Genomic DNA, 22,751 nt, shown 5'->3' with positions numbered 1-22,751 from the left:
CCCCCTGTTTTTTAGATCTTAGAGGGCTGAACTGATTTTTTTAAATCAGTTTAGGAAACATGCTGTCTTCCTTGAGCCCGATTATTTGACTGACATAAAGGACAACAAGATTCTCAGAGTAAAGCTTTGGTGGAACACTAGAAGCATGATCTAACGCACTGAGTTTGTGATTAAAAACCAGTAGAAGTGGGTGAATTCTAACCTGGGTCGCCTTCCTCATCATATTTATCTAAGGCGTACTCGGCCAGCTCATCATCATCCAGCGTCCTGTCATCCTCTGGGTCGCCATCCTCCAGGGGCTCCTGAGGTCGGGCCTGGGTACGGGCACTCTGCATGCCATCTTCTGGAGGATTGCCTGTCTCCTCTTCATCACTGCCACCTTCTTCTCTATGCCAATGAAAAAATAAAAAGTAAAAAGATCACCCAAAAGGCACCGTTCAATAACAAGACCGCCTTGTCGTCATCGTTTAAGATTTACATTTCATCTGGACTTTACTACAGGCGTCAACATCCCAAAACTTACTGTAATTTTTCCTTTGCTTCAGCAATGAGACGTTTCACTTCTTCTTTACTAAGCTCTACCTATAAAAGACCAAACATTTCATTATGATATATTTAAGGAAATCATTTTAAGCCTTTGAATTTAAAAGAAGTTTACAAACTAACATAAAACATAGCTTCAAAAGACATGAAAAGTCAAATGGAGTTTTCACAGGTCCTTACAAATTAAGATCCTTCTCACCTAAAACTGTTAAAAAAAATCATGTTCGGTCTACCTCTCCAGTCTTTTTCAAAAAAGACAGACTTGTATAAACTGGCTTCTATGAAACCCCATCTCATTTTCTTCCACTTACCCCAACTCCTTGGCCGACTCTCCCCATTTTTCCTGTGGATATTCCTAAACAAAACACCCTTGCCTTGGTCCTCTGCTCTTTCCCCTGGTATCCCTGCCAAGTATTCACTCATTACGCTGTCACTTCCTTGCAAAGCTCATTCATTCTCAAGACTAAAACCACCATCTCTGAACAGATTACTCCAAACTTTCCCTTCTCTAGCCCTATATACTGTAGTTCCATTTTTCCAATTGCCTATAAGACTCTCCACTTGGACATCCTGTTCAAAACTGAAGTCATTCTCTTTACTTACAAACTGGCATTCCCTCACCTAATCAATGCTTCAGTACCTTTTAAAGACGCCCGTATCACTGCTAAACTGTAAGCTCCTTGTCACTGTGTTTTCTGCCCATGGTAGGGATACCTGATGATAGATGATGAATCAAACAATCATGCAGTTTGTGCTAAAAGGCCTTTAATAATGTGGAAATCCTCTTGGGTGATGACATTCTACCGTTAGCTCCAGAAACTAAAGGTTCTTAAGTTTAATCACAAGATACTTATTTTTCTAATTTCTCTTACTGATTTATCCTTTCTGGGACTTTGTAGAATAAATTCAATCTCTTCTTCCTATAAAGTCTTCAAGCAATGGTTCCAAATTTGTCTGCACATTAGAATCACATGGGGGAATCTTTTAACAATTTCAGGCTCTACTCCAGGCTAATTAAATCACAACACTTGGGAGCTGGTATTTTTTAAGCTCCACAAGTGGTTCCAATGTGTAGACATGTTTGGAAATCACTGTCTTCAAGTATTTGAAAGGCTGTATGTTCTTTTTAAACAACAACTCTTACCTCCTTCAATAATTTTTAATATGAGATGGTTTCCTATCCCTATTCTACATATACCACACTGAATGCCTACTGTGAGCCAAGCACTGGAGAAACTGGTGAACAAAACAGTCTGTGCCCTGGTGAAACTGGCTCAGTAACATTGAAACAAACACTCTCCCGTCCCTATTTGTTTCATAGCATTTATTCCCACTGACAGAGTATCATATATGCACGTATCAACTCCACAAAGGCAGGGACTTTTCCTGTTTTGTTCATGCCTATCCCAGGACACTGAACAATGCCTAGTACAGAGAAAGCGCTTCGTAAGTATCTGTTGAATAACTTAAGTAATCTTCTCCTCTGCTACAGACTCAGTCTGTAGGCTTTCCCTTCATGACGTGTCGCGTTTACCTCGCATCCACACTGCCACATCAACATCTCACTTGGACTACTGCGAGCAATTCCTAATTCAACTCCCAGCCTCACGACACCGTGGTCTCCATACCAGCTTTTCTACACCACAACTTTCATCCAGTTTATTCCTCTAAACGCCGAGCGGAGAAGTGGAAAGTGGAGTTTCACATACGTGCCCCCTCTTCCCCTTATGCCTGGAAACGCACTGGGGTGGTGAGAGACGACGTGGTGTTGTCAGGAAGGCTCTGGGGGAGCTCCCCTTCCGAGCAACACCCCGCCCGCTTCCAGCCCGTGAGGTCCACGTGTTTGCGAACTGGGGGTGGGGCTGGGCTTGGGGGAAGGGACCGTGAGGAGGCGGGGCCCCCGATACCAGGCCCAGGAGTCCTAGACCCTCGGAGCCGCAGCCCTAATCACGACCAACAGGCCACAGCGGGCCTCACCCCGTCAGTCCCACCAGCCGCGCCAGGGCCGCGCGTTCCGGGTCCAGGTCCCCAGGTGGGGCTGACTCAGGGTGCTGCAAAGAGGCCGCTACCCCTACCTCGGAGCGACCAGGCCTCACCTTGTCTGGCGTCTCTTTGGCCACGCCGCAGCGGACCCAGGCCACGCACGTCACCTGGCGGCTGCGGTTCATCGTCCTCGGCGCAGCGACGCCTCAAGCTAAAGACTTGGCCCCAACGGGTCTCGAAGCCACGCCGCGCTCGGGTCCACACCCTCCCCAACGGGCTCCAGGAGGCGCCTCGGCAGAGCAGAGGCGCGGGGCGCTGGTTCCTGTGGCGTCGGCGCCCGCTTCTGACGTCAATCGAAGGCGCCTAAACGGGGAAGGGGTGGAGCAAGGGCTGGAAGCTGAAGCAGCTGGGCGAGGAATCCACGTGGGCTGGACTGTGCTGTGTGGGATGATGTGAATGGGCTCTACAGGACACCTGTGACGGTGTGTGCAGGCTTCGTGGAAGCAATGACTAAATAAGTGAAAATGGAACTGTAGGGATCAGAGGCAAATTTCCACCGACCTTTATTTTGCCTCCATAGCCTAAAAGCTGACAAATGGTAGAGGTTTTAGGTTTATTTTTAAAGCTTTCTCCAAAATGAATTTATCTTTTTTTCTTTTCCTGCCGAGACGCGCGGTTTGCGGGATCTTAGTTCCCCAACCGGGGATCGAACCCGCTCTGGCAGTGAAAGCGCTGAGTCCTAACCCTAGGACCACCAGGGAATTCCCCCGAAATGAATTTATCATTTCAAGGAGATACTTCCGCCCTTTATATTTCATTACATTCTTGGATGTTACTTATATACTAAGTATACAGTAGTGGTTGTAGCTAGCAGTAGCAAACACAAAGTGCTTGATAGCGTTTTAAGTGCCTTATATTAACTTGGTTACTTCTTAACCCTGTGTGGGAGGTCTTGCTCCCTTTTTACATATGGGGAAACATTATCTTTCCCAAGGTCACACAGCTAGTAAGTAGCTAGGATATGAACCCAGGCAGTGTGACTCTACATGCTGGCTATAATCTGTCAGGCTTCTCAGCTAAGGTCAGAGTCACCTACTAGAAAATGTCAGTGGCTGGAGACTTTAGAATGGAAAGTCTTAGCATTGCATAAAGGTCTAGGTTTTGATCTTTTTCTTGGCTGTGTGACCCTGTCCAGGTCATTTGCCCTCTCTGAGCTTCCATCTCTCTCTCCTACCTCTGAGACAGGCAAGCAAAAACAGGAGGGTGGCTGCTATGGAGAGAGAGTGGTGGCAAAGGTGAACCCGCAGCATGTGGTTTGCCCCAGATGCATTGTCAAAGCGGGCTGCCCACCTGTGGGGTCAATTTGTGGGCACTTTCGCAACACATTTTTCTTACATACAATATTTTGCTTGGTTCTTGTAACAATGCTGGTGAAACATGATCGCGCATTACCTCCATTTTAAAGGTGAGGAAGTTCAGTGATGAAAAGCCTTACTACTGTGAGATCACACACAGTTAGGGACCGACAGAACTACAACTAGACACTGGCAACTCTGTACACTCAGACGGATGCCCTTGGCACTTGCGCGGCCTGAGAAGGGATCCTCTCAGGTGTGAACTGCTAATCCTTAGGGTTGGTGGACTGTGTTCAGCTCTTCCAGGGCTCTGTTCATCTAAACTGATTCCTCTGTAGCTTCTTTGCTTTCAGCCCATTTTGAAAGGTGGTATGACAGGTTCTATTTTTCAGAAGTGGCTGCAACAATATCTTTCCTTCAGACGTGTTCTTCCACAATGTGATCTTGATGCTCTCCCATCAAAACATGGAGTGTAATTCTATCCACCCCCCAACCTCGAGTTTGGATAGGCTTATGACTGTTTTGACCAATATAGAATATGACAGACATTCCAAGGTTAGGTCATAAATGGGATGCAGGTTTTGCCTTTTTTTCCCCCCGACACACTCATGTTTGGTGCTCTGAGCTGCCATATAAAAAGTGTGACTACCCTGAGGCCACTATATTGTAAGGAAGCCAAGCCACGTGGAGAGGCCACATGTGGGTGCCCCAGTAGACAGTCCTGGTTTTTGAGTCAACCCAGACACGTTACTGAAAGAGCCTTCAGATGATTCCAGCACCCAGACACTAAATCCCTCACCCCCAGCCTTTGAGTTTTTCCACCTGAGGCCCAGACACCGTGGAGCAGAGATGAATCCTCCCCACTGTGCCCTGTCCCCAATTTTGACACCCCCAAATCTGTGAGCATAGTTAAATGGTTGTTTCAAACCATTAAGTTTTTTTTAATCCTTCCATAATTCTTTATTGTGGTAAAATATACATAGTATAATCTAATAATTAGATTTACCATTTTAATCATTTTTAAGTGTATAAGTCAGTGGCATTAAATACCAAACCACTAAGTTTGGAGGTCATTTTGTTTTATTTTGAGGTCATTTTAAAATGCAGCAATAATACCTGGAACAGGCAAGAACCTGGGCTATATTTAGGACAGAGCACATGAGCTGATATATATAAAAGGCTGATTTATTAACACCCGGCTGAGCCTAGTCAGGTGTGCACACCTGCTACGTGGGAGTGGGATCATATTTGAGTATTTGCCTCTAGATCTGTTTTCTCTGGGGTCTGCCTTCTTCAGAGCCAGCTGCTGCCGCATGATGGTGCCTGGTGCAGAGTAGGTACTTGATAAATATTTGTTAAAATGGATGAATAAATTAAATAATAGAAGGTGCAGCAGGGCTCTGGCTACTTTGGGCTACTAAACTTATACTCTTACTGCGCTTAGATCTGACATTCTGCCACTTCAACCCAAGCTGTGAATTCCCTTTAGAATTGAAAATCCAACTGCAGTTGGCATCATTAGTTCCTTATTACAAGAATAGAAAGAGATTGAGCTTAAGTAGTTCCATTTCTAAGCCTGATTCTTAGGCACACTGATGAGCATATTTAACTCAGAAAAGTCTCTTCGCCAGAGGCCAGAAAAAATGTACTTGGTAGCATGTTGGCTATTCTTATAGCTAAAGGTCCCAGAGGATTGGACCCAGGCCCACGCAAGGCTCTCACTACACCCTCTAGCTCAGTGCTGGGTATAATTAGGCTCCTAAACATGATTTCAGATTGGTCCTGAGCCAGGGAAGGGAGTGAAGTGTGTGGTACCCCCTCCCCCATTACACTAGGCTCTATTTCTTGCCCCTCCTATAGCTAACCCTGCAATATTAGCTGATAAGGAGTGGAAGGAATAATAGCTACCAGTTACTAAGTGCTAGAGACTTCTATCCACCACAAACAGATTTTACAGTGACACAATCAAATTTATTTTTCTAGAACTGAACTTATTTTCCATTTTCATGAAAATAGGAACCATGAGGGTTTTGTTAGTACAGCAGAGCCAACACCTAGCATGGTGCCTGGCACAATAAATACTGTAAATATTTGTTGAATAAATGAATGATATCAGAGTTCTAAACTGAAGTCCAGAGACATCGGGCAACTTGCCTAGTGTCACACAGTAAATGGCAACATACCGTGCTGACTTTTAGCATAGAATCCTTTCCTCTATGCCTCAAGTTTTCCGGTAGATGCATTCATTCTTTCATTCATTCATTCATTTGCCTGTCAAGACTCTTTCGGATGCAAGTGACAGATAACCCAATTCTAATTGCCTTAGGCAAGAAATGGAATTTATGTGCTCGGGTGACTCAAGAATGCAATGACATAAATGGCTTCAGACTCAACTGGATCCAGGGGCTTAACCCATGTCATCAGGATTTGACCTCTCTCCCATCTTCTGTCTCCATCTTCCAATGCCTTGGCTAATTTCAGGCCTTCAGCAGCTTCCAGCTTGCAGTATCCTTACTACTTGCAATCCTAGCAGAAAAGCACTTGCCTTTATCCCTGCCTCTCTCTGCCTCATTTGTCTCTTCAGTTCTGGAATGGTCACTTGCCCTTCCTTGAAGCAGTCACTGTGGTCAGGTGAAGGTGATGTTTTGCTTGGCTGGGGCTGAGCATGTGTCCAGCTCTGGAGCCAGGGAAGGAGTCAGCTGTCACATGGCGCACGTGAGTGGGAGTGGGGACGGGAGAGTTCTTTAGAGAGAATTGGGATGCTGCTCCTGTCAGTGGGCTGGCAGGAAGAACCGATGCTCAGGACATTCATCAAACGTTTTCTCTGCCATCTTTGTGCAGAGCTCTGTTTGAGAGACAGGGAGCTACACAGATGAATATGCCATAGTCCTTCTCCTGAGAGGAGTTCATACTCTAATGGAGGACTAGAGGTGTAAAGTCAAGGGAAAACTAAGATGTGCAAGCACATGTGGTTGCAGCAGCCTGATGGCTGACTCACTCACCCTGTTCCCCGTCCAAATGCTGAGTGACAGCTGAGGTTTCTGACCCCTTAGCTTCCACCAGAAACTCCGCATTTCCCCAAACTCTTCCTCCTTTATGCCACCACCATCTCCACCTCTTAGGAAAAAAACCTTTCCCCAGGTTCAAGGAGTAGTTCTGGGTAACACTTCAGTATTTGTCTTAAATTGAAACTTCAATACCATAAGGTTTCTAACTCCAGTTCTACCTTGGTTTTCTGCTCCAATTTCTCTCCAGGTGACCAGCTCTGTGGTATTGGGGTCCCAATCCCAGACATGAGGCTGGAGCAGAATGAACAAGGAGGAGACAGGTGGAGAGGTGGTGGGCAGCCAGATGGTGACAATCTTGCAATTCATGGTGAGGGACACTGGGGGCTGTGAGTAGGGGGCATAGGACAGACAAAGGGCACATCTAACTTATGTTTTCATGCCATTCGATCTCCTGTGTGTAGAATGTGTGATGTTGGGGGGGAGCCGAGTGAATGTGGGGAGAACCATTAGGAGGCTACTGTATGGCTAATCTAGGGGGAGATGATGCCACGTGGACTAGAGCATGGCTGACTGTAGGATGGAGGGAAGTGGGGAAAGTCCCCATCTCCTGATGGGATGGTCTGTAAAGAACTGGTGGCTGTATTTAATTTACCACAGATGAGAAGACTGAGGCCCAGAAAAAGGATAAGACTGAACCAAGACCACACACCACATATGGGTCAAGATGGGGGTCAGAGCCTGAGTCTTCCAACTTCAGTCTTATGTGGCTCCCTCCACACCCACACAGCCCCTTCTAGAAGAGAAGGCAGAAATGTGTACCCGGGGAAGAGCGAAGCTTCACTAAAGCCCCAGATGAAAGAAATCAATCACATCCCTGCCATCTCAAGCCCCACCTAGTGGCATTAACAGAGGTTTCTGAGGAGACAGGACTTTATTTCCATTTTCATGAGAACAGGGATTGGGAAATGGATCCAGCTGTTCACAAGAAGCAAAGAAAGGATGGGTGGGGCAAAGGTTTTGATCTCCCCACTTCAGGGTGCCAACAGAGAAATGACTTGACTTTAAAGGGTCCAGGAGACCTTTAAAGTCAAATTCTGGGCTCCTCTGGCTAGCTTTTGGCAAGCATCAGTCATCACACCAGTCAAGCTGAACGCACGTGTTTTTCTTGTCCACCAGACTGTGCCTGATCCCTCTTAGGATTCCCAGAGCTTGGTGGAGAATACATGCTAAGTGAATATTTGAATAAGAAATGGGAGAATGATATCTCTGGACCTCTGTTAAGGATGGAGTGAGTAGAATGATGTAGCTGTTGCCTGGCTATGAGACATTCCAGAAGCAGAGTCGTCAGATCCTTACAGGGTTTGTAAATACAGTGTTCACTGCTGTATCACCATGCTTAGTACAGAGTAGGTGCTCAGTAAATATTTATTGGATGAATGGATGAGTCAGTGAATGAGTGAGCCTCCTCCATCCCTCACTTACGGGCCAAATTCATGCTGTACTCTGGAAATAGTTTGAGAACCCCCTGAATGTATCAATAGAAGTGTGGCTCCACCTAGTGGATACTTGAGGATTGTGCCTGGAGTTTGAACATTTTGCCCCCACTTGTTCCTGAACTGTAGCTTCTCTAATTACTTGTCCCCACTTTACCCAGTTTGGCACGGACCACCATGTGTGGCAGTCTCGCCCTGCAGGTGAGCAGAGCCTATATGCAGCCCTGAAATGAGCAATTTGAGAAAGATGCTGTTAGGGGATGGAGGGGACCAGCTATATGAAATGGTTTAGAGTGGCTGAAGTTGTGCCCAGAACCCTGGACCAGGTGTCCAGAGGACTGTCACTAGTTTGCTGTGTGGCCTTGGGCAACTGACTTGCTCTCTCTGAGCTTCAGTTTTATCATCACACAGCTGTGTACCCCTTGTACCCCTGCGCTAATCTTCAGATCCCAGCACAGCCTCACTGGACATGTGGGGACCACCTTGCCCATGTTACAGCAGAGGAAATCTGCTTTAGATTAAGTGAGGAGCCCAAGGCCTCACAGCTAACAAGGGTGAGAATCAGGATTTGAATTCAGATCTGTCTGACTCCAGTGCCTATACTGCTGGCATTGCATTGATGCTTTCTAAAGCCATTCGATGGTTCTGCACATCTTCTTGAACCTGTGTCTCTCCTTTTGAGAGGCTGTATATCAAAAGACTTAAGGGTGTGGCCCCTGGAGCCAACCTCCCTCAGTTTGAATCCTAAATTTACTTACATACCTGATTCTATGAACATACCTACTTGTAAAGCATGTGACCTTTGGCAAATCACTTGATTTCACTCCATTTCAGTTTTCCCATCTGTAAAATGGGATTGACAACAACGGATATTTATTACTTAGTTAACTCAGAATACTACCCAGGATACCCAGTATTTACATGTTTTAACTATAAATATATAGTTAGCCATATACATATATACATATGTAAGTCTTTATATGTTTTAACTATTATCTTCAGCCTTTGAACTTTTGCTGCACCTAATGACATAGCTTCAAAGAGCTGTAAATTTAGATCTTTAATATTTTTCCAAGTAAAGTATATTTATAACTACAGAGACACACTAAGACTGAAGAGAAGAAAACTTTCACTGTGTACCTATAAGGTTGTATCCCATTACGGGACAACCTTGTCTGTAGGGTACTATGAAATAATATATGAATTTTATAGATGTTTTAATAGCACAAGTATATTGCATTCTATTACTCCAGGGTATAAATATTAATTCCTTATATGCAAATATTTAAAATTAATTGATATTTTTGTAATCTTGTTTTTGCCTTTCTTCATTTTTATACCTGGGGCTTCTAAAATAGACATGACCTGGGTTTCTCTTGACCTCCCAGAGGCCCCGATCTATGCCAAGGTACCAGGGTTGGAAGAAGCTAAACCCCAGAAATCCCTTTGGAGACTAAAATATAAATGAAGGGGTTCTGCCCTCCAAGGAGGCCGTGTGGTGACACAGCTGACTGGCCAGGACCTGGCCCTGGGGTGCGAAGCAACCTGGGCTCATCACTTGAGCCTGTTCCTGCTGACTTGCCTGTGATCCAAGAAACTACGGGAGGAAGTTCTGACCCAAATTCCTTCAATACCACCGTGCTGAGCGGTGAATGGAGACTCAAACCCATCTCCCCAGAACAAAGCTTCTCAACCTCATTGCTACTGACACTCGGGGCCGGATAATTCTGCAGTGGAGCCTGTCTTGTGCATTGTAGAATGTTTAGCAGCATCCCAGCTCTGCCACTAGATGCCAGCCGCACCCTCTCTCTCGTGACACCAAAAATGTCTCCAGACCTTGGCAAATGCCCCGGGGGTAACCTCACAGCCCCCTCCCCTCGTTGAGAACCACCAGCATAGAGTAAATGGTGGGAGTCACAAGGCAGCCGGTTTGCTAAACCAGCGCTCCCCAACCTTTCTGGCACCAGGGACCGGTTTCGTGGAAGACAATTTTTCCACGGACGGGGCGGGGGCGGGCAGCGATGGTCCAGGCGGTAATGCGAGCGATGGAGAGCGTTGCGGGGCGGCAGATGAAGCCTCGCTCGCTAGCCTGCCACTCACCTCCTGCTGTGCGGCCCGGTTCCTAACAGGCTGAGGGCTGATACCGGACTGCGGCCCCGGGAGTTGGGAACCCCTGTGCTAAACCAAGTCCCAATCACGTGGTTAGTGCCTCTGGTCAGATAGTTTTGGAAAAGTCCATGATGATGGTTTGTGTACAGAGGTGGTTGGGCTGGGGGAGGTTGGCTGTGGCTTATCTGGATAATTAATCAGTACTCCTTCTCTACGCTGCATTGTAGGCAGGGCCTTGATCTCCTTTGGATGAAAAGAATTGCTTTTACAAAAAAGCAATTTTGCAAAAAGCAAAAAGATCATGTTTCATTAATAGGTATGTAGAGACATAATCTAAAGGCTGAAATCCTAGGAGTTTAGGGCATTCTGTACACATCGTAGTTTCTTGTTTTAACTTTTATGCTCTCAAAGGACATTCCTAAGGAAGATGTTTGAGATTGTCAGCCCCCCCCCCTCCTGCCCATGTACCCCTGAAACATCCTCTTTCAAGCCATCACACTTCCCTCCCTTCAATTCCCTTCTCTGCTCCTGCCCCTTGAGTGGCTTGTCTGTCCCACATGGAACACAAGCTGCGTTTGGCAAATCTCAAGCATGCATATGTGGTTTTATAAAACGCCCTTAGCTTTCTGTGTCATCTCTCCCCAGAATGGAGTGATTTATACCTAATGCTTGGTAATTCCTAAAGTTGTCAGCAGAAACAGGTGGCTGGAAAGGATGATTGCTTATATATATGGTGTTCCAAAGCTTCCTTCACAATATGCCCCTGGTGAGAGACACCAGGAAAGAAGCCACCCAGCAGGGGAGGTAATTGACCAGACATTCTGCAGCAGACTTGAAAAACATCTCACACCTCTAGTCGGGGGTAGAAGTGATTGGCAGTAAAAAAGTGATGCACAAATGACTATCAGAAAACGTCTCTGAGGGACTTCCCTGGTGGTGCAGTGGTTAAGAATCCACCTGCCAATGCAGGGGACATGGGTTCAATCCTCGGCCAGGGAAGATCCCACAAGCGGTGGAGCAACTAAGCCCATGTGCCACAACTACTGAACCTGTGCTCTAGAACCCGCGAGCCACAACTACTGAGCCCACGTGCCGCAACTACTGAAGCCCACGTGCCCAGAGCCCGTGCTCCACAACAAGAGAAGCCACTGCAATGAGAAGCTTGCGCACCACAACGAAGAGTAGCCCCCGCTCACTGCAACTAGACAAAGCCAGCGTGCAGCAACAAAGACTCAACGCAGCCAAAAGAAAGAAAGAAAGAAAGAAAACATCTCTGAGAACACAGAGGTCTTAAAATGACTTATTACAGGACTTCCCTGGTGGCGCAGTGGTTAAGAATTCGCCTGCCAATGCAGGGGACAAGGGCTCGAGCCCTGGTCCGGGAAGATCCCACATGCCGCGGAGCAACTAAGCCCGTGCACAACAACTACTGAGCCTGTGCTCTATAGCCCACGAGCCACAACTACTGAGCCCACACGCCACAACTGCTGAAGCCCGTGTGCCTAAAGCCTGTGCTCCGCAACGAAGAGTAGCCCCCGCTCGCCGCAATTAGAGAAAAGCCTGCGCTCAGCAACAAAGACCCAACGCAGCCAAAATAAATGAATAAATAAATTTATTTTAAAAAAAGACTTATTACAGCTGAACAAATAAAACATTAAAAAATTTAAAAATATTTATTTAGTTATTTGGCTGCTCTGGGTCTTTTTTTGGGGGGGGGTTGTTTTAATTTTTTTTTTTTCATTTTTACCTGCGTTGGGTCTTCGTTGCTGCATGCGGGCTTTCTCTAGTTGTGGCGAGCGGGGGCTACTCTTCGTTGCGGTGTGCGGGCTTCTTATTGTGGTGGCTTCTCTTGTTGCGGAGCATGGGCTCTAGGTGCATGGGCTTCAGTAGTTGTGGCACGTGGGCTCAGTAGTTGTGGCACGCGGGCTCTAGAGCGCAGGCTCAGTAGTTGTGGCGCGCAGGCTTAGTTGCTCCGCGGCATGTGGGATCTTCCTGGACCAGGGCTCGAACCCGTGTCCCCTGCATTGGCAGGTGGATTCTTAACCACTGCGCCACCAGGGAAGGCCTGCTCTGGGTCTTAATTGCCGCATTCAGAATCTTTGTTGTGGCATGTGGGATATTTAGTTGTGGCATGCGGAATCTTTAGTTGCAGCATGCATGTGGGATCTAGTTCCCCAACCAGGGATCGAACCCGGGCCCCCTGCATTGGGAGCGCAGAGTCTTCCCCACTGGACAACCAGGGAAGTCCCATGAACAAATGAAACATTTTAAAGGTCTTCTCCCACATCCCACCCTGGTCGGCTCCCCCAAGTTCTGACCATTTATAGATGGTCTTTTTGGGCGCTTTGGGGTATCCGTTGCGAGACGCCTGATGCAGTCACAGCAGCTTGGGAGATGCTGAGCAGCATCTCAGACCCCAGTGTGCCCAGCAGTCACCTGGGCCTCCAGTTAAAATGCAGAGTCCAGGGCCGTAGGTCTGGGGTTGCGGGGGTGGGATTCTACATTTCCCACAAACTTCCAATGAGGCTAATGCTACTGTCTGTGGAGCCCACTCAGAGAAGCAAGGGAGCAGAGCACTTCTTTTAGAGAGAGCTATATACACTTGCACAGGTGGAGAAGCAGGGGTAAAGCAGAGCCTATGACTTGTCCAAAGTTGCCAAAAACAGCCAGAGTGAGTGAAGTGTGGGCCGGTGCTCTCAGCTCCTGAGCTGGTGGTGTCCACGTCCCTCCTGTGCTGTCTTCCTCATTCCAAGTGGAAGCAACAGCAGAAGGCGCAGTAGCTGGACTGTTTCCTCATTGGACAGCTAATGGGTTTTACGCAGTGATACACATCCTCAGCTCATGCCGCACCCTGCCTGTCATCCACTGCCCTCCTTTAACACCATCGAGCGCTGCGTACTGAAGTGACCCCTACACACTAAGTCAGAAACAAAGGCCGGTCCGTCTAACCCCAGGCTGGCACTGAGGACACCTGCCTACAGCTCAGCCCTGAACCGCTGAACCAAAGTTGTTCAATGTCCTGATTTTCCACAGCCTGGACATCACAGCTATTTACTTATTTCCTGATTTTGCTTAAAAAAAAAAAAAAAAAAAAGAAAGAAAGAAAGAAAGAAAGAAAAAGTACCTCCTGGGCTTTCTCAATCCACTCTTGTTCCCCTGAATACAGATGTATTGAAGATGAAGATGCTGTATGTACAGTAGAAAATGGGAGAAACAGAACCGTGTTTCAGCTCAAGCTGATCTACTGAAAGAAACACAATAAAACAAACAAAAACCGGGAAAAAATTAGAATGCCTGTGTAAGCCTGAGGAGTTTCTGGTGGTTTATTCTTGAGATGCTTCTGAAAGGTTGCAACTGAGAGCAAAATTTGTGGTTAGGGCAGTCTCAGCAACAGGAAGCAAACAAGTCTCTTGTCCTCCACATGGAAGTCAAAATAAGCAGCCTGGTTGCTGCACTGCAGGAACTGGGCCACGGGGCGCGCCTTCTTCTGCAGCCTCAGAGGCAATAAAAGGGGCCTTCGTCTGCTGGCTCTGTGGGCCTTTCCTCGTTTATGAAGCTCTAAGAAGCAGCTGAGCCTTGGAAGTCTTTCTCAGCTCTAACAAGACACTAAAACCCAAACCTCCCAAATTCAGGTTGTTCCCCATGCCTGGAAAGGGGACTACGTCCCGCTTTGAGTTAACACAACCATACTCTGCTCCCTGCACCCCGAGGTAGCAGAGTCTTGGAGTCCAGGAGATGCCTCTTAAGTGTATGCCCCTGGGAAAATGATGCCCATCACTGAGTCACTGTTTGGGAGTGAAGTCAGCCTTTAGGGAAATTCCCCCACTGCTTTCTCTGTTTGTCAACAAGGCTGAGAACTCAGGTCAGTGGGACCCTGGCCCAAGAAAAGCCAAAAATCTGAGATGGGAAAGGGGCGGGCTCAGAGGCACAGGGGACCAATCACGTCTCCTGTTTGACCCATCACCTCGCTGAGAATGATGATAATTGGTGATCCCTCTGTCAATGAGGTGTGGAGGGTGGTGGGTCCTTGGACAGGGTGGTGGGTCTTTGGAGGCTGTCTGACAACCTCCCACCATCTCACTTTGCACCGAGTCAGCCTGGCAGCAACTCAGTACCTAGGCTGTGTCTGTGTGTCAGGGAGCACCTTTGAGGGATGCATCGTCCTCATCTCTGTTCCCAGTGAAATCAATACCCGTTAAATATTGGCTGATCTGAATGGAACCCTTACAGCACTCAACAATCCTTTCTCCCCCAAACAAAACTCACAACAAAACTACATCCAAAAAAAAAAAAAAAACTACATCCAGAGGCAGCTGACCTTGGCCTAATAGCTCACCATAGGTACACACGATTAACCTTTGTCTTAGCCCATAAGGCTTTATCTTCCTCTTCTGAATGGTCATTTTTCAAGCAGTGGACAAGACAGAAGCATCATATTTTCCCCACCTCTCTTTACAGGATGCAATAAACTAAGAGGACTGGGCTTGCTTAGAAGTCAGACCAGCCCAGATCCACAGCCCAGCTCTGCACTTATCTTTTAGCCTTGCTCTCTGCACCTCAGTTTCCCTACCTGTAAAATGGAAATACAGATCCTTATCAAGTAGGATTCACAGTGAGGACTGAGATAGTGCACGTAAAGTACTTGGTACAGTATCTGCCACATGATAAAAGCTCCATAAATGTTAGATCTCACTATTCTGTCCAAGTCAGAACAATGCTGGGTTTTACCTGTTCATATATATATATATATATATATATATATATACACATTGCAGAGTATCTTTCCATGGTAGGAATGTATACGATTGCCCTGTGGTGGTCCTTTACCTGTCAAGAAGTCATTCTCTAAAACCAGCCCTGTCCTGTCATGCCAATTTCTGCAAAGATATAAAAGAGGAACGCGAAATATAAAGGAATGGGAAACACACGACTCTCTCGTGCATTGAAAATGATATTTCAGTCACATGGAAGCAGCACACAGGGGCACCATATTCAGGTATTGCTTCCATCGCCTCAGGAATGAAATGTGACAGCGGCTCACAGTCTCAGAGTAAGATTCCCTACCTGAGAGCTCAGAGCAGGAGTCCCTGGGGACTCCGGGGAATGAGGCTGTCAAGAGGGTGTCATGAATCAAACTGGAATCTAGTGGGTGACTCCTCAAACTCAATAGTGTAGTAAGAGGGGGGCTGTCAGGTTGTTCCGGGCTGGATGGCTGACAGAGCACCTGCTGGCCTTTGGGGACCCAAGGCTGCGGGGGAGGTGGATTTAACCAATCAGCGAGAAGACTGGAGGCGGCCAGCTCCAGGGTAGGGACAAACCCTAGTTTCCCTCTTGCTTCTCTCTGCTTGTCCAGACCTTGGTGAACACCGCGTTCTGCATTTTGACAGAACCCCCCTCCCCCGCACTACTGCAAGATCGCCTCTCCACCTCTGGCTTTGTCAATGCAGCGGCATTCCCATTCTGCAGGTGGGAAGACTGAGGCTGACAGGGGAACTCACTCACCAGGGACTTGTGGCCAAACTATCGCACCACTCATGGTTTTTCTGTGTTGAGTCTGGTTTAAAAAATGCATAACAGGGGTGGTGTTGACACATGCAATTTCACATACCTGGATTTCTTTCTACTCTCAAAACTGGCCCTCCCTAACTTGATTACTTTACTGAAATCCACTTTTTTCCCCTTTATAAAAAGAAGTCCCATTTTTCAGTGACTGAATCACTTCTAGCTACTTTTTTTCTTGCCAGCTGGTGAGGTTTTATAGAACATTTCTCTTCCTTCTGTATTAGATAAGTAATAATAATGAATAGATCTGCTGCCTCACTAACTGGATGAGGATAAATAGGTGGCAGATTTTAATACAATGCAGCCCTGGCAAAAAGCAAAGGCTGGGAGGTCATTACAAATTCTACATAAGATCTATCAAGATTGATTTCTTTTCTGAGGCCAAATGGATGATTACTATCAGAAGGAGAGAACTAATAATGACAAAATCCCTGACTTGTAAGAGACCTTTAAATTCTACCCAGCTTTATTGCTTGCAGTTGACCAGCATTTTCTTGAATGCCCCCTGTGATGGGGAACTCACTACCCCCTGAGAGAAGTCATTCAGTCTTGGGAAGGCTTTGATCTGGCTTTTAAAAGTTCTTGTTTATGCTTAGATGAAGTCTGAATCCTTGAGGAGTCCATCATTAGGACAGCTCTAATCCTTGTGGCCATACTGAATCAGGCTAATTCCTCTTTTCTATGAAATCTCTCCCCCTATTTAAAGGCAACCATCATGGTCACCCAAGTCTTCTCTTCTACGGGCCAAACATCCCATTTTCTTCAGCTGTTCTTTCACTTTCTGGCTATTTCCTTCTGATGAGGCTGCAGTTTCTCTGTGACCTTCATTAAATGAAGGGGACATGTGTCATGTTCATGGCTACCCATCATCTTTCTGTACTTGTAGAAATCCCATGGTGTAGGTCCTGTCTCCCTAATGCAGCAGTAAGAACTGAAATTCCCAACCTCCTCTGTGTCTGACACAGTCACATGACCCAGGTTCTGCCAGTGGGATGCACTGAGGTGAAACTCTGTTCTTACAGGTGGAGGTTAAAAGCATTGAGCTTCTCGAGCAGGCTGAGTTCCTGATGCAGGAATGGTATCAGGTGCTCACGGCCATAGCAGTCTTAGAAATCAAGCTCCTGGTAACTGCAGACCTGCCATTATTGATTTCTGCCTTCGTTGTATCTGGTGGTGGCAGTGACAGCAATGATATCATCAGGGCTTTTCTGTATCACAGTTTATGTTATTCCTAAAAGCCCCGCCTTTAAAATGGTTTCTCTAGCCCTCTCAACAATTGTATGAATCATCTAATATCTTTGAATAAATCCCCTTTTGTCTCAAATTAGTCAGAGTTGCTTGCTGCTGGCTGCCTGATTCATCCAGGCCCTGAACTGAACGCACAGCTCCAGTGGGGATCTTTCTGGAGCAGAGAGAACCATCTCACTCCAGTGATCCTGCTTCGACTGATGTAGCCTATAGCCAAATTAACTCTCCTAAGTGACCACATCACACACCTGACTTACATTCAATTTAATGGTTAACTGAAACCCTCACACTTCTAGGGCAGGGAGTCACTCCCTGGTCCAAGGAATTTCTAGGAAAACAGAAGCTCGTGTACTCTCTTACTATGTGTTCAACAGAAAACGGTGTCTGAGCTTTCCCCCCACCTCCAATCACAATATTTAGTATATGAGGGTGATTCCTTTGAAGTATTGAAAGCATGCACTCATTCCCTTGACAAGGAAAGGAAAGAGGAGTAATTAAGGATGAAATCCTACCCCCTCCTTCCCCTGCAGCACGTGCTGTCAAGTCTCAAGGTCACCCGGCAGCCATTTGAACCAGATGCGTCACTCATCCCTCTCCACTATCAAAGAGTTTTCAAGCGAACATAGAAGGGACAGCTGTCTTTGATTGTTCCCTTCTCGATCCTCCTGAGTCCCAGGGTGTCTCTTGAGTGCAGCAAGAAGCCTCATAAAACAGCCTTAAAATAAAGAAGAATTTTCTCCTTTCCTTCTACTGCCATCCCTGAAGGAAAAAGGGAAAAGAAAAGGGGGAGAGTTTGGGTACTTGATGGCAGAGAGGAGGGTCCCTTATGCAGCTTACGACATCAGTAAATACCTGTGCGATAAATACATTTGATTTAGAGCCAAAGCAGGGTCTAAATACTACCAGGAAAAGGTGAGGGTAGTATGGAGTTCTGTGAGAATAATTCCTCATGCATAATGCAGAACCACCTAGAAAAATATAATTTGAAATGATTCCCCCAGATACATTGCTAAAATGTCTTCATGGTCTGGGTCAGAAAGAAAGGCTCGTAATAATCCACAAGATTGAAATTCCAGAAAGGCCAGATGATAGGACAAAAGCCACAGGTTGGTCTGGCAGGAGAAAGTCTTTGAGATGAATCTCTATACTCTACACCTTTGCTACTCAAAGTGTGGTCCCTGGACCGGAAGCATCAGCATCACCTGGATGCTTGTTCAAAATGCTGACTCTCAAGCCCGAACCAGCCCCACTGAGTCAGAACCTGCATATCAACGAGATCCCCAGTGATATGTATACAGAGTGAGTGTGAGAAGGCTTTCCCAATACCATCAGTGAGATGTTTGGAAAAGTCAGTCAATCATAGAAGGACCTTACCGCAGAGCTGAAAGACCCAGGTGAGCCCAAGTGAGAGCAGTGGACCTCCGTGATCCATCACCAACACTGCATTGTAGGACTAACATCATGGGACATTCCTCGATGCTGCAAGGTGAGGCAGTCATGTCCAGCTCTCAGGAGACATAATTGTTTTCTGGGATCTCTGACCAGAGAGGCAGCTGCCAGAGCCTCTCTGGCAGAGTATGGCAGTATGTCTCACTGCCATATTTCCTGACATGCTGGAGCATTAGGTAAAAAGGAGATGAGACACCGGGGAATACTGCTCAGCAATAAAAAAGGAACAGACTCTTGATACATGTAACATCCTTGGATGGATCTCAAGGGCATTGTGCTGAGTGAAGAAAGCCACTTACTGTATGGTTCCATTTATATAACATTCTCAAAATGATAACACTATAGAGATGGAAAACAGATTAGTGATTGCTAGGGCTGATGGACGGTATGTGTGGAGGAAGGGGGTAGGAGTGACTATAAAGGGGTAGCACGAAGGAGGTCTTTGTGGTGATGGAACAGTGATTGCGGTGGTGGTTAAACAGATCTACACATGTCATAAAATGGCATAGAGCTATACACTCACATTGTGCCAATGTCCACTTCCTGGTTTGATGTTATACTAGAGATACTTGAGATGCTACCATTGGGGGAAACTGGGTGAAGGGTACACAGGACCTCTCTGTACTCTCTTTGTGACTCCCTGTGAATCTATAATTATTTAAAAACAAAAAGTGAGAAAAACAAAAGGAGATGGTAGTCATGAGGCCATGATCTGGTGAAATGCATCCTCAGAGTAAAATGTCCTTGGAGCCGGGTTGTAGGGCTTTACTTGGTTTCCCACCTGTTTTACCGAAGACATCATCATACACTGAGGTCCCTTTACTGAAGTCATCCTGTATGCAATCCAGAATGTCCTATCACACTGAACAGCGTCACCACCATTCTAATATATGTAATATATAATATATATATATAGTAAGAGGAGTGTGTGTGACATGTGCCAGTCTAGGTGACAGAATATCATCTCAGAAGGACTCCCATTTAGAGTTGAGGAAACTGGTCCAGAGTGGAGAAGAGGCCCAGTCAAGGTTACCCAAGTAGCTGATGGCAGCAGTGAGCCCACAGGTGAGGTCTGGTACCCATCCCAGAGCCCCTCTGTTATACCACCTGCAGCTTAGTACCAGAGGTTTGAGATGGCATTAAAATGCAGAACTCATCCAAAGGTTAACTCTGAAAAGCAACACCCAAAGAACATATCAGTGACATCAGGGCATCTCTTTTAATTGCCTATTCACGTGGACAGATTGACTTTTCATATTCAGAGCTAAACTTGGAGACGTGTCCTTTTGCAGGGTTCTCGTTATCTGACTGCCTCATCAGGAATGGAACTAATGTGCAATGTGATTGCTGAGTTTGAGTTCTATTTTTTTTTTTTCCTGTGAAGCAGGAAGTTTAAAATGTGCTGGGTTATTTTTTAAGATGGTGAAAAAATAGGCATCCTACCAGCTTCTGTAACGGCCCTGTCCAAAGGCACGTGCTACTTTATTCAAGGCATTGGCCAGCTGTGGAGGAACAGGGGTGGCATGAAGTCTTACCAGGGAGATTTCCTGGTGGAGGGATTGGGGATGAGTGTCCACACACTCAAGTGGCAGCAAAGGACCTGAGCTTAGCCGTTGACTTGGCGAGGACAGAGATCCAGGGTTTTTTTGGTGGTGACATCCAGCAGTTTGTTTCATTTGGGAATTTATGACTCTCACTTCCTCCCCAAAGAGTGTTGGTCGCCAGACCTGAACTGAGAGTCGGCCCCAATGAGTCTGTTCCCTGCCCGGTCATTTTTGGGGCCTTGTGTCATATGAGTCACAAACGTGAGTCTCACATTCTTGAGTTGATGAGGAGTTTGGGAGAGCAAACCCCTGCAACTCTAGTACTTAGGAAATCGAGTATTTATTTGAAAGGAAATCCAGTTGAACTTGGCTTCCATTAAGTTACACATTTCTTGATCACCGACTTTGTGTTAAGGCACTGTAGTAGGAACGAGGTTGGCAAAAGAATTTTTTGGGGGGCAATTTCCCCACGTCGCCTGGAAGAGCAACAAAACTCAGAGAATCACAAACCACCATGGGAAATTCTGCCGTAGAAAGCTCTAGAAAGTGACTTCCCTGGTGGCGCAGTGGTTAAGAACCTGCCTGCCAGTGCAGGGGACACGGGTTCAATCCCTGGCCCGGGAAGTTCCCACATGCTGCAGAGCAGCTAAGCCCGTGCTCCACAACTGCTGAGCCTGCGCCCTAGAGCCCGCGAGCCACAACTACTGAGCCGGCGCGCCTAGAGCCCGTGCTCCGCAACAAGAGAAGGCACCGCAATGAGAAGCCCGCGCACTACAAAAACGAGCAGCCCCCGCTCGCCGCAACTAGAGAAAGGCTGTGTGCAGCAACGAAGACCCAACGCAGCCAAAAAATTAAAAAAAAAAAAAAGTTCTAGAAATGAATGGTAAAACCATTAACCTTCCTTTCCTTGTGTGAGTCATCATGTTCTCCTCTCTGCTCAGTCTTAGAAATTCGGAACGCTTTTTCTCCGCTACTACAAGCAGAGGCCCTGTACAGAATACCTCCTCTAATCCTCCCAACAACCCTGTTCACTAGTTATTTTTAAACCCAATTTCTCAAAAGAGGAAAATAAAAACTAGATGGCGTAATAACCTGTCCACTGTTTTCAAAGTGAGTCAGGGGCTGAATCAGCTGGGAAAGGGAAGGTTTCAGGCCTGCACTGGAGCCTGACGTCCAGCAGTGGGCGCTGCACAGAAGGGCTGGGTGAATTTCTCCCCGACTTGAACGCTGAAGCTGACAAGCTCAGGAAACCGTCTGCTAGCGGGGTAGGGTGTCCACGTCGGGGCGGGTGGGAAGGGGAGGTAGGAGTGGGAGGCTGTGAACACTTCTCTGACCACTCGTATGTGACTCAAGCTGGCGAACGTAGGGCGAGGGGTCGGGGGAGCTGCGCACTGGATTCTGAAGAAGGCTGGGAGCCCAAGATGGGTGAAAGAGGAGATTTTCCTCAAAGAATTGCCTAGGATCCTTACCTTTCACCCACCCTGAAAGCACGAGGCCTGAGGTTAGTAAGCGCTGTGTGATAACAGCTTTGATGAGACAACTCTGGATGACATATCACCCAGCTGGAGTAACACTTTTGCCTGGGGCTTCTCAGGAAAGAAACGCAAGCTACAAGAGTCACAGAACTCCAGAGTCCCAGGGGTGGAGAGACTCTGGTAGAGGCCCTCTATCCAGCCGTACCAGAGGCCTGACTGCACTTTCCTCCAGCTTCTGCCTGGGCCCCTCTTGTGTTGGGAGCTCACACCTTGATCTCTATTTTGGGTGGAGAATCCTCCTTCTTTTGGGGAGAACGGATGGCACCCAAGCATGGTATATATAAGACCCTTCCCACGTTGAGTTGGGGAGGGGGTAGCAGAAGCCAAGTCAAGCCCTTCATGTTGATTCCCGGGGCTGCAGGCACACGAGCCTTCTGGTTTTCCACTGCGAACGGAAGGGGCGCAGGGGAGCTACGTGGCAGGCAGGTAGGCTCCCCCGCCTACGCCTACCCCCCCATGCTAAGGGGCCCTTGTGCAGTCGTTAAGAACAGAGGGACAAAGCTCCCTATCCGACAAGTAAAAGGCAAATGCCACAGCACACGCTTTATCTTTCCAAAAGGAACACATCAGATGCCTTATTCACCCCGAGGCTACACAGGGGGTGATGCACAGACAAAAATAAATTGACCTTCTGTTCTCCTGGCCTGACTCCGAGTTCTGGCACTCAGTTGCTTGGGTTGCTTCCTAAAGAAGAAACAGACCTCGACTGCTAAGCAGGGGTGATCAGTCTTTGCCAGAGGTGCTTGTGATGTCAGCTGTTGACCAGGCCTCACTGGCCCAGGGCTCCAGGGGCTGCCTGGACCTCTCCCTGGCTTCCTGTAGGCCTCTGTGGATAGGCCAGAGGTATTCATCTCCACCAGGCCTGGGTTGGGCCCAGGCTGGGTCAGGAGCCAGAGGGGACCAGCTGGGGACTTGGTTTGAC

General features: G+C 47.1%; 1 protein-coding gene across 1 annotated transcript in view; it reads right to left on the bottom strand.

Annotated features, from left to right (window-relative positions):
• PWP1 (PWP1 homolog, endonuclein) overlaps positions 1-2,852 on the bottom strand; it is a 23,061-nt gene extending 20,209 nt beyond the window's left edge. Inside the window, exons 1-3 of the mRNA XM_029206109.1 lie at positions 2,640-2,852; positions 524-582; positions 203-387 (exon numbers count right to left, since the gene is read on the bottom strand). Coding sequence (XP_029061942.1) covers positions 203-387; positions 524-582; positions 2,640-2,711 — 316 coding nt within the window. The 5' untranslated portion in view covers positions 2,712-2,852. The remainder of the gene's footprint in view (positions 1-202; positions 388-523; positions 583-2,639) is intronic.
• Positions 2,853-22,751: the final 19,899 nt, after the last annotated feature.

The sequence above is a fragment of the Monodon monoceros genome, unplaced genomic scaffold, assembly GCF_005190385.1.
Source record: "Monodon monoceros isolate NGI ecotype Baffin Bay Population unplaced genomic scaffold, NGI_Narwhal_1 Super_Scaffold_6, whole genome shotgun sequence".
NCBI lineage: Eukaryota > Metazoa > Chordata > Mammalia > Artiodactyla > Monodontidae > Monodon > Monodon monoceros.
Note: the sequence above shows the minus strand (reverse complement) of the source record. Positions and strands in the feature narration are given on the sequence as shown.